At 34.2% G+C, this 12564-nt stretch overlaps 1 protein-coding gene across 1 annotated transcript in view; it reads right to left on the bottom strand.

Annotated features, from left to right (window-relative positions):
• Positions 1–12564, bottom strand: part of ANKRD13C (ankyrin repeat domain 13C) — an 85481-nt gene that overhangs the window by 8449 nt on the left and 64468 nt on the right. Inside the window, exons 10-12 of the mRNA XM_030865939.3 lie at positions 10759–10838; positions 9200–9298; positions 6566–6666 (exon numbers count right to left, since the gene is read on the bottom strand). Coding sequence (XP_030721799.1) covers positions 6566–6666; positions 9200–9298; positions 10759–10838 — 280 coding nt within the window. The remainder of the gene's footprint in view (positions 1–6565; positions 6667–9199; positions 9299–10758; positions 10839–12564) is intronic.

The following is a 12564-nucleotide window of genomic DNA, read 5'->3' as shown; positions in this document are numbered from 1 at the left end:
GTGTTGAGGGTAAGAGTTCTTGATTAGGGTTCAAAGGAAAACCTCAATAAAGTGGCCTTTCAGCAAACACCTGAGATAACTACACAGTTGCCTAGAGGAAGGAAATTCCAAGTAGAGGGAATAAGTAAAAAAGCCCTAAAATGAAAGTGTATGGTTTATTCTGGGAACAGCTAGGAGATCAGTGTGGCTACAGCCAAATGAGTACGGGAAAGATTAGCAGAAGATGAGGTTTGAGAAGATATAGGCAGCCAGATCAAGCGGGGTTTAGGTCAAGAAAAAGTCTGCGGCTTCTACTCTGGATGAGATGGAAAGCCAGTGGATGGTTGTGAGCATAGCAGTAACATGTTCTGGCTTAAGTTTAGGCAGATGTAATGAGAATATAATGTAGGGTGACAAAAGTAATAGGAGGGATGTGCTCCAGAAGGAGCAGTCAGAGAGGCAGGAAGAAGATCAAGAGAGAACTCTATCCAAAAAGTGGGAGGAAATCTGAAGAGAAACTACCAGCTTTCACTGGGACAAGGACTCCACAAAAAGAATGAAATCTTGAGAGGTTAAGTCAGATAACAGAAAAGTGTCCAGCAGACTTAACGGTATGAACATCAATAACAAACAGAGTGGAAGAGATGAAGAGAATCTGCACCGAGCAGCTGGGTTATTTCTAGCCTGAGGCTATTACAAACTTATTTTTGTATACAGGTTTTTGTGTGAACATATCTTTATTTTTCTGGGATAAATGCCTAGGAGTGCAACTGACTGATCCCATGGAAGCTGGGTGGTTAGTTGTTTGTTTGTTTTTTAAGAAATGGCTAAAACGTTTTCCAGGGTGGCTGTACCATGTTACATAACCACCAGCAATGTATGAGCAATCCAGTTTTTCCACATCTGCACAAACATTTGGAGTTGTCACCATGTTTTATTTTAGCCATTCTGTTAGGTGTATATAATGATATCTCACTGTGGTTTTAATTTGCACTTCCCTAATGGCTAATGATTCTCAACACTGTTTTTGTGCTTATTTTCCATTTATATATCCTCTTATGTGAAATGTCTTTTTGTGTCTTTTGCTCTTTTCTAACTGGCTTGTTTATTTTGTTACTGATGAGTTTTAAGCATTCTTGTGGTTTTTTTACTCTTAACTGGGTCTTTCACAGAGCAGAGCTTTTTTACTTTTGAAGAAGTCCAATTCATTGATTTTTTTTCTCTTATGGGTCATGCTGTGGTGTGAAGTCTAAGAACTCTTTGCTTAAACCTAGATCCCTAAGAATTTCTTCTACATTTATTTCCTAAGTTTTATTGTTTTATTTTACTTTTAAATTTAAGTCTATGATTCATTTTCAGTTAATTCTTGTATAAGCTGTAGGATTAAGGTGGAGTTTCATTTTTTTACCTTTGCATGTCTAATTGCTCCAGCATCATTTGTTGAAAAGGCTATCTTTCCTCCACTGAACTACTTTTGTACCTTTATCAAAAATAAGTTGAGCATATTTATAAGGATCTATGTTTGAATTCTCTTTTCTTATGTTGACTTATATGTTTATATCTCAACCAATACCATACAGTCTTGATTACTATAGCTATACAGTAAATATTGAAATGGAGTAGACTGATTACTCACACTCATTCTTTTTCAAAGTTGTTTTGGCTCTTGTTCTGAGTCAAATTCTTTCCCCTCCAAAAAGATCTATTCCAGTCCTAACCCCCAGAACCTAAGAATGTGACTGTTTTTTGAGACAGGGTCTTTGCAGAAGTAATCAAATTAAGAATCATTAGAGTGGTCCCTAACCCAATGGCTAGTGTCCTTACAAAAAGGGGAAATTCGAAGACACACGTACAGGAAAAGGACACCATGTGAAGATGAAGGCAAAGATTGTGGAGTGATGCTTCTACAAGCCAAAAAACATCACCAGAAGTTAGAGGAGGGCCATGAAACAGATTTCCTCTCATAGCCTGCAGAAGGAGCTAACCCAGCTGACACCCTGATCTCAGATTTCTAATCTCCAGAACTGAGACAATAAATTTCTATTGTTTAAGCCACTCACAGTTTGTGGTATTCTGTTATGCAGCCCTCGAAAATATAGATATTCTAGTTTCTTTGCCATCCCATGTAAATTTTAAAATAATCTTTTCTCAATCTACAAAAAAAATATGGCTGGGATTGTGATAAGAATTGTGTTAAACCCATGTATCTCTTTGGGAAGAATTAACATCTTTCCTATGTTGAATCTTCCAATCCATGCGCATCGTATGTCTCTACTTTTGTTTAGATCTTCTTTTATTTCTTTCATCAGTGTTGTATAATTTTCTGCATACAAGTACTGTAAATGTTTTGTTAAATTTACATCTATTTCCTTTTTTTTGCAATCATAAAAAATATTTAGTTTTGGTGTCAGTGTGTTCAATGCTAATATACAGAAATATTACTGATTCTTGTATGTTTAACTTTTATCCTGCCATCTTGCAGAATGCATTAACTCTAGTTTGTTTCTAGAACCTTTGGGATTCAACTCATAGAATCGTGTCATTTGCAAATAGAGAAGATTTTATTTCTTCCTTTTTCTACTCTGAATGCCTTTTTTTTCCCTTTCATTCATTATTACACTTACTATCCCCTTTTGATTTCTGCAGGATCTGTCATGCTATCCTGTTTCATTCTCTGTTTTTTATCTGTCTTGCTACAGATGTGTTGATTTTATCACTCTTTTCAAAGGACCAGCTCTTTGCATCACTGACTTTCTCTATTTATTCTGTTATCTCTTTCATTTATTTCTACTCTTTATTATTTCCTTCCTTCTGCTTGCTTTGGGTTTATATGTTCTTCTAACTTCTTGAAGTAGGAGCTTAGATTATTGATTTAAGACTTCTCTTTTCGTAATGTATGCATTTAGTGCTATTGAATTTCCCTCTCAGCATGACTTTAGCTATATTATACAAATTTTGATATTTGTAATTTTACTTTCATCCAGCTCAATATATTATTTTCCCTTGAGATTTCACCATTGACCTATAAATTATTTAGAAGAGTGCATAACAAAATATCACAAACTGGAGAGTCTCGTTATCTTTCTATTATTAATTTCTAGTTGGATTCTACTGTGATTGTTTTTCAATTATTAAGGTTTGTTTTATAGCCCAGGATATGGCCTATCTTGGTATATGTTCCATGAGTACTTGAAAAATATGTGTATTCTGCTGATGTTGGGTAAACTGTTCTATAAATGCCAATTAGGTGCTTTGGTTTATGGTGTTGTAGAGATGTTCTATAATATCCTTGCTGATTTTCGTTCAAGTTGTTGTATCATCTGTTGAGAGAAGGGTGCTGAAGACTCTCACTATAATTGAAAATCTATTTTTCCTTTCATTTCTTTCAGATTTTGCTTCACTTATCCTGCAGCTCTGTTGTTTGGTATACACATTTAAGATTGCTATTCTTCTTCATGGATTGACTCCTTTATCATTATATAATGCCCCCCCGCACCCCGGTAGTTTTCTTTGCTCTGAAATCTACTTTATCTAATATTAATATAGCTAGTCCTGTTATCATTTGATTAATGTTTGCATGATATATCTTTTTCCATCCTTTCACTTTCAACTTGCCAATATCATATTTGAAGGGTTTCTTGAAGATAGCATGTAGTAGAGTCATGTTTCTTTAATCTGTTTTTCCAATCTATATCTTTTAAATGTTTTATTTAGACTATTTATACTTAATGGAATTATTTATATACTTAAGACTTAAGTCTGCTGTTTCATTTTTTGTTTTTTTGCTTGTTGTCTTTTTTCATATATTTTTCTTTTTCTTGCCTTCCTGTAGGTTACATGACTACTATTTATTTATTTATTTATTTATTTATTTATTTATTTGGCTGCACCACACAGCATGTGGAACGTCCCTAACCAGGGATCAAACCTGTGCCCCCTGCAGTGGAAGCGCAGAGTGTTAACCACCGGACCACCCGGGGAAGTCCCAACATGACTACTTTTTAGAATTTTATTTTTATTTATCTATAGTGTTTTTGAGTATATCTCTTTGTACACCTTCTTTAGTGGTTGCTCTAGGTATACATTATATATAACTAATTTATCATAGGCCCCTGGTGTCATCACTTTAGCAATTCAAGTGAAGTAGAAAAATTTTACCTCTCTTTATCTCCTTTCACCTTCCCCCATTTATAATATAACTATAAATAGAAAGAAAGAATGGAGAGATAAAAGTAGACTTTCAAGCAACTTGGCTATGAAAAGCAAAGATTAAAGGCAAGTGCTGGGTAGGGTGGAGCTAAAGGGATTGTTTCATTAGATTGGTTGAATTTTATTTCTGAAGTTTGGCCATCTTCCCCTCACCTCCCTGTGCCTGACTTTTCTTTTTTTGGGCCATACCGTGCAGCTTGAAGGATCTCAGTTCCCCAACCAGGGACTGAACCCGGGCCACGGCAGTGAAAGCCCACAATCCTAACCACTAGGCCACCAAGGAACTCCCTAGATCGGCTGAATTTTAAAAAGAGAAAGACCTTTAATTGGTTTAACTTTAAAAGGAGAAAGACCTGAACAAAGCCTAACGGCTAAGAAGAAAAAGGCTGTACAGGAGTTGGAAGATAAAGGAGAAATATGGGGAAACTGATAGAGCAAGCTTTTTAAAAAAGCAGGGAGGAGAACAGATCCACAGTACAAATGAAGAGAATAATCAAGCTAAGAAAAGGGACACCACTTCTACTGAGATAGAAAAGATGGAGGAAAAGATAGGGCTTGGGGCAGAAAAGTCTGTGTGAGAAGTTGGGAGTAATGAGGGAGGTCTCATTTCTGATGGCCTTTTTTTGTAACTAAGAAAACAAAATTCATCTGCTTAGACTGTGGGAGGAAGTAGTGGGGGGTGGGGATGGGGACTGTTGAAGGAGGTTCAAATTTAACCTTTGAAAGCAGAATGAGGGAAGCAGCAAATCAGAGAAAAGATCATTCAAAATCCGCATTTAAAGCTCTGGCTGCTTTTGAAAACATGTAATTGTGTTAACAATACCCAAATTTTTCCCCTCAATTGTACCTTCTAGCCTAAATATAGAAACAGAAATGACTGAAGATTAAACTGACGTAGGACTGGAGTTTTATATGGTCATTTTGAAAGAAGGACAAAGAGACAAGAGAGACAGAGGTAAGCAAATTCCCAATAAGTATACAAGCAAAAAATTATAAATCCCTTGTTAATATGGCTCTTTATCAGAGAAATGCCTGCAAAAAAGTATTGTAGATTTTTTTCCTTTCTATATAAAGTATTTCTTTTTCATAAAAAAAACTTGTATTGTGAGGTTTGATTTGTGCTTGGGACTTTAAAAAATGTGAATACAGTAATAGTTTCATATATTTAATCCCTACCCTCTATTCTAGTTTGTCACTGTGCCCCTTAAATACAGTATATAGAAGAGAGTCCAATGCTTGAACTATTTTCTGGCTACAGACAATTACAGTGGGATTTGAAGCTTCTGCAGAAATACTCATGTAATGATCCACAGCTCAAACTCTCAGCTTTAGTTTTCTAACAGTTTCTGCCTAGAATCTTATCACTGGTTTACTCAAGTAGACACTGGGTTCCCAGTGCTTTTACATCACAAAGGGAATCTAGAATGACATAGTTAGAACATGTTTTAAAATCAATTTTAATTCACAAAATGTATTCCCAAATTTGGAAAGTTGAGAAGGTCGAGTTTAATTTTAGCAATAAAAGCATTACTTCTGGGATTAAAGCATTTTGGCCTAATTATTCTGAGATGTGGTTTCAGTAATATTGAGTAAAACAAGATAAAATATATCAGAGGAATTACATAAAAATTATATTATTATATAATATCCCCCTACCCCATACATAATGTAAACACCAAAAGGGCAGGGGCTTTTTGCTGTCTCTCATCCCCCCCATAGAAAAGGGTCCAGTACACAGCAGGCACTGATTAAATATTTGGAGGCTGGATCAGTGGATGGTATTGAAGGCCCTCCTGGAGATTAAATCAATGCTAAATCTAAACCTCAACTCCTAAAGAACCTGTAAATAGTGTCTTGCTCCCAGTTTTCTAATACAGTTAAGAAGATAAATATATACGAAAATGAAAGTTTACTGTTTTGAAAGATCATTGTTTAAAATAAAATTAAGTTTACACATTTAAGACTGAAAAATAAAATGTAAGGAGTATTACTGTATCCCTGAATAATGACTGTTGACAACAGAAACATTCCCACTATTCAGAAACTCAAAGTCTGCTGAAGATTTGGGCTAAAATCCAGTCTCCCTATATTTCATATTAAAACATTATCACAGTGCATCATAAGTTCACCCACACCCTCTTGAATGAAATATTTGCATATCCCTTACATTTGACTTAAGTAGAATTAGAGTTTTCATCAGGAACTTTATATATTTGACAAAACATGAATATCAATGCATGTAATTACAGAAAAACCATATAAAAATTTAAACTAGGAAATCCATTTTCCTTCAAAGCATATTTCTTCTTCTTAAATGTTAGTAAACAGCTCCATATTTCTAACAGACACTGAACTTACATGAAAATTTTTCTCTTACCTAGTTTTACAGGAAAGCCTGGAGGAAGCTTCATCTGAACAAATTCTCTAAGCTTATTAAAGTGCTTGAAGGGAGCTATTACTTCCAAAACATTCAATAATCTGAAAAATGGAAGGAGAAAAACATTTTTCAAATTGATTTCATTGTGTCTTTATGTTGTTTTATAACTACATGCTTCAAACTTACACAGTATTACTGACTTCCAGATATTAAAGATGAGAAAATGAGAAGATGAGACACCTCCTTCCACCTCCTGTTTTTTTGTTTTATTATTCTTTTCACTGTGTCAAAGTTTATAACTTTCACATTTTATTGGGCAGCCATAATTCCCACAGTTGTTGATTTCAGATCTATATTTCAGCAGATTCAAGGCTTACACTAGTCTTCTTCCTGAAGTCTACAAATTCCCAAGTTCTTTAATTAGCCTCACTGTTTGGACGCCTGAATTTCACTGTCAATTTTGTGTGTGTGAAGGGCTCTTACGTACTTATTATTCCTTGATTTCTTATAGATTTGATAACTGAGTGTTTCTTTTTTACATACTAAAGAGAAATCCAACTGGCATAAAATTTCAGTTTATAATCCTTCCCTCTTAACTACAATTTCATGAGGTCTCTTAACTTCTTTTATCCTTTGGTTGGATGAATTTCATTTTCAAGTAGTAGTATTTTTCTTTCAAAAAAGGCCCATGGCTGCTATATTTATTGAATTCTTCTGTGTCCTTTTCAATTGCCTTGATATGTAAATGACATCTTACCTAGATATACTATCAGATCACACTTTCTTTGCCTCAGCAATATCAAGATGTAAAAAAAACGTAAGGCCAGGCTGTTTTTTACCCTTTCACCTGAATGCCTTTAGAACTCTCTATTAACAATTGAAATACAATAGTTTAACCAATATAATAATTGTTACTAATCCTTCTCTATCAATTTTTCTTGGAGCCTAATGTTAGGCTACAGAATTAGTTCTTCCATACAGAGAAATTTTCTTCTATCATATTTTGAATACTATTTTGTTTACATTTTGGAGGCTTTCTATTTAAATGGAATAGCAATGATCCTTATATTGAACCACTCTCCTCCATAAATATTACTTCTCAAATTTCTTTAACCTCTTCTTTCACTGGATTCACTATAAGCTATAAAAATTTAATTTTTGGTCACATCTATCCTGTTCATTGTTGTTTCTACTGTATTTGTTTTGCAATAGTGCTATTCAGTGCATAATTTATTTCCTTAGCTTTACAATCTCCTTTTCATTTCATTCTGTTGTCTTATCATCTCATCTTAGAGTGATCTAGTTTACCAATTTCATGTTCTTTTTATGTTTTCCTATAGTACTTACAAGAAATTTTCTTCTGTTCTTTGACTTATATTTTATTCTAGAATGAGTTCTTTTTCTGGCTTTTACGTACTATCTATATTCCTTATTTTACTTTTTGCAGGGGGAATGGCTATAATTCCACATTTTATAAATTCTAAAATACCCATTTTTTTTCACATATTAACATCTCTGAAATTGGGATAACTCCTAAAATTGAGAGCATCTTATAATTTGCCACATTATTCTTCTTCATTAGAGTATATATCTGGTGCATCTTGGAGTCATTTGGGTCCAAGATATGAAAAATTATGCAGATTTGTATGTATGGCTAATTCCCTTCCCGCATCTTCTGACAACTATTTATTTCCCTCTTTGATCAATAACTTGAGGACTGTATACCAAATTCTATCTACTCTTCCAAAGCCTGGCTATTGAGGAGTATGAGATGTGCACAGAATTTGTAGAAAAGAAGGGTCCTGCTCTCTTCTGTGAGAATTTTTTTTTTTAATGTAATAGCCCAGACTGAAAGTGGAAGGATCTACAAAGGAAAGCCTAGGACTTCAATTCATCCCCTACTTTAGTGAGAAGCCTAAAGGTACAATTCTGTCAGAATCGGCTCTAGCTACCCACCTCACATTCCATCCATCTCTCCAAATCAATTTTTTTTAATGAGCATCTGATGAATACAGGTTTGGAAGGATATATTCAAGTACTCCAGGAGTACTGTTTATAAGGGTGACAAACTACAAATAATTAAAATGTTTATCAGTAGGGGGATGATAAAATAAATGGCAGTATATCAATACTACAATATATCAAGGAAAGAAGAAAAAGATAGATAATAATGTACTTATTGTAAGAACTCCATGATAACTCACTTTTAAAAGAAAAAAAGGAACTAACAGAACAAATTGTAGACTGTTCCCCCATTTTTATAAAAAATTCTAAAAAAACACAGAAAAAATCTAGACAAAAATACAGCAGTTATTTACCTGAGGTGAAAGAAAACTGCCATTTTTATTCTATAAACTTCCCAACTGTTACTTTTTACAATAAGCATGTATTCATGTATTACTTTTGTAATTAAAAAATAATTATTCAAAAATTTATCTGGTTAAAATAATTAAAATGTTAATATTTTGTGAGCTGGAAAATTTCTAGAAGGGAGCACGACACACTGTCAAAGCAATGGCTGTTTGCTTTTACATTTCAAAGGCCTCAAATGCACCACTCAGATGCCAACATTATTATAGCATTTAGAGTTCAATAGCTTCTTTCATAAACTTGTGCAGTTAATAACAAACTTACGACTCAATTCCCAAGGGAAATTCCTGGCTCATGGCTATTGTGGCTTTAAACGTTTTCTTACTCTCTTTGCACACCAGTTCTCTACCCAGATGAGGAGCTCTAAAATGAAAAAGGAAAAAAGAAAGAAAGAAAGAAAATATTAGGAAATTTTTTCCACATGCTGTCATCTTCCCAAGAAGAATCTGTCATCTTCCAATGACATTCATTAGTATTTCAACTTTCCTTACTCTGATAGAAATAAAATTATGCTAAAAGGGAATGAAACGTATAATAAATGAGGCAAGGGTAACAAGAAAAAGAAAATAGCAAAGCATAAAAGTTCAGAAGAATATGATCAAAACCCAGAAAATTTCATATTGAATTTTAATAATCACTATTTTTAATAACAAAGCAAATCCATAGAAAAAAACAACCTTTAAAAATATTTTGTATCTTTTAAATCACTTATTCAATTCAACCTCTTACTGTCTATGGTTCTCAGCACTGATCAATAAGAAGTGATATAAAGAATACAGAATTTTACATTACTTGTAGAATATTATAAGATGGAAACATTTTAGAGAAGTTAGAAAAAGTATAACAATAAACCTTTCAACATAAAAAAAAAAAAAGACAACTTCTTACTAAGCATGAGGGTAGGTAATATTTTATTCTCCACCAAAAGAATATTTTCTACAAAGGACTGTATTTTCTTTGACATGGGCAGCCAGAAAAAAATTCTTATTTATTTATTCATTCAAAATAAACCATTCATTCATCATTCTTTTATTCAATAAGTACTTACTGGATACAAAAACTATGTAATAGGTACTCTACTAAGTATTAGCAATATAACATTAAGCAAACATCTTGGGTAAGCATAGTAAGAAGTAGTCTGGCACAGGCTGAAACAAAGAGATCATGACAGGAGATGAGCTTGGAAAGGCAAAAAGTAGATAAACAATGAGTAGCCTTACATACCTTGCAAAAGACTCTGGATAATAACAGAATATAAAGTTCATCATACAGTGCAAAAACTCAAATAAGCAACTGTATTGGGCAAGTCCTCATATTTCCTTAGAACAATGTCCTATAGGTTTTTTGGTGTATATAAATTGGCAAGAGGGATGTAAAAGAAGGCTCTACAACTTATTCAAAAAGAGAATGTAACTGGGGATGCTTCTCCCTCATCATGCTTCATCCATATATATATATATATATATTTTTTTTTTTTTTTGTGGTACGCGGGCCTCTCACTGTTGTGGCCTCTCCCGTTGCAGAGCACAGGCTCCGGACGCGCAGGCTCAGCGGCCATGGCTCACGGGCCCAGCCGCTCCGCAGCATGTGGGATCTTTCCAGACTGGGGCACAAACCTGTGTCCCCTGCATCAGCAGGCAGACTCTCAACCACTGTGCCACCAGGGAAGCCCCTTCATCCACATTTTTAAAAGGAAAAAGAACTGCTTCAGATGAAACTATACTAGTGATTCTCTGTAAAAAAAATTTTATGCCTAAATATTCATGTTTTTACAAATTTTTCTAAAAACCAAAGAATATATAAACAAACAAAACAACACTTACTTTCCATTTTCAGAAGATATATATTCTTCCCATGTAATAGTGTTCTGAGGAGGAGGGGTAAGGGACTGTCTTCGAATTGGCTGCCAAAAAATAACAAACAGAGAGGGGGAGAGAGAGAGAAAGAAAGAGAGATACAGAGACAGAGACAAAGAGGGAAGGAGAAAAGAAAATTATATTTTTTAAAATATAAAATTAAAACATACAATAAACTATAATCTACTTAATCTCTTCAATATAATGCTTTAAGAGGTTATTCTGAGATACTTCCATGGTGATGTAAGGTCCAATAATATTTATTATCATTTTTTAAACCTCAAATAAAAAGAAAAGTGTCAAAGTAGTAAAATCCATTCATTCAATGTCTATTTTTTTGTTTTTGTTTTGTTTTGTTTTTAATTTATTTATTTTTGGCTGTGTTGGGTCTTCATTGCTGTGCATGGGCTTTCTCTAGTTGCAGCGAGCAGGGGCTACTCTTCATTGCGGTGCGCGGGCTCTCACCACGGTGGCTTCTCTTGTTGTGGAGCATGGCCTGTGTCCCCTGCATTGTCAGGCGGATTCTTAACCACTGCACCACCAGGGAAGCCCCATTCGATGTTTTAATCATCTAAAATGTCCTTGGCATTATGCTAGATGCTGAACGTGGGAACTACAGAGAAGTATAAAAACTAATCCTGACTTCACAGAGTTTACAATTCAAAGTTGGAAAGAAAAAACACATACAAACATGAATAGCTAATCAGGAATACAAAGTATTAAATGATTAAAGATCAAATGAGCTTACAAAAAACTGAGTAATACAGGGGTTCAGAAAAGAGAGCAGTTTTCTATAGACAATAAATCGAGACTAGGGGATTGAGGCTCAAATTTAAATGAAAAAATAAAAAGAATATTTTGGACAGAGAGAATTAACAGTGAAAACACTACATTGATTTGAACTAGGGAGGAAAGTTCAAAAGGGAGATCAACAACAGTGGTAAAGGTCATATCAGATTTAAAACTTACACCTCATCTTTGTTAACTAAGAGCTTGGATCACAATAGGATGAATTGGCAATAAAGAACTAAGGGAGTGGCAGTAGAAATCGAAAATTGCTAAGGAAAAACCACAAACTGTAGAGCAAAAGGGCAATAAGTGAAAGACACATAAATAACAAAATGAACAGTAACACTGGGAGAGGATTCCATTCAGAGAAGTATAGTTTTGGATATAATGAGTTTAAGATGTTAATAGGCAGCATATTAGAGTTGTTAAAATCAAGGATTTTGAAGACACAAAAATGAACTGGAATCCCACCCAGCTCCACTACCTGGTAGTTGTGTGAATTGGGGCATGTTATTTATATTATTGTCCATTTAATTCACCTTCAAAATGGGAATATGACCACCCAACTCATAGTTAAGAATTCAAGGAGACAGTGTATGGAAAATCTTAGTGCCTAGCACAGTATAAAGGATTCAGTAAATAATAGTAACTATTTTATACTTGGAAGTTCCTAGAGGGCAGTTACAAAAAGAAAAGGAGAGAAATCATATTTAGAGATAATGGTTTAAGAATTCTCTGACTAACTAAATGAAAAGTAATAAAACAGAGGACTAATGACTGAGTCCTAAAAACTACACAGATTTGCCAGGGGGGAGGGCGGAGAGGACAGAAGGGAGCCAGATATTAATCAATAAGGGAAAAGAAAAAAACATAGCATCAAGTATCATGACAAGATACAAGACAAGTATCAAGTATCATGACAAGATGCAAGACAAGTATCATGGAAGTGAAAAGGCTGTTTCAATATCATGACAAAGACTTTAA

The sequence above is a fragment of the Globicephala melas genome, chromosome 1 (assembly GCF_963455315.2).
Source record: "Globicephala melas chromosome 1, mGloMel1.2, whole genome shotgun sequence".
Lineage (NCBI taxonomy): Eukaryota > Metazoa > Chordata > Mammalia > Artiodactyla > Delphinidae > Globicephala > Globicephala melas.
The sequence above is the reverse complement of the archived record's forward strand: the minus strand, read 5'-3'. Positions and strand labels throughout refer to the sequence as shown.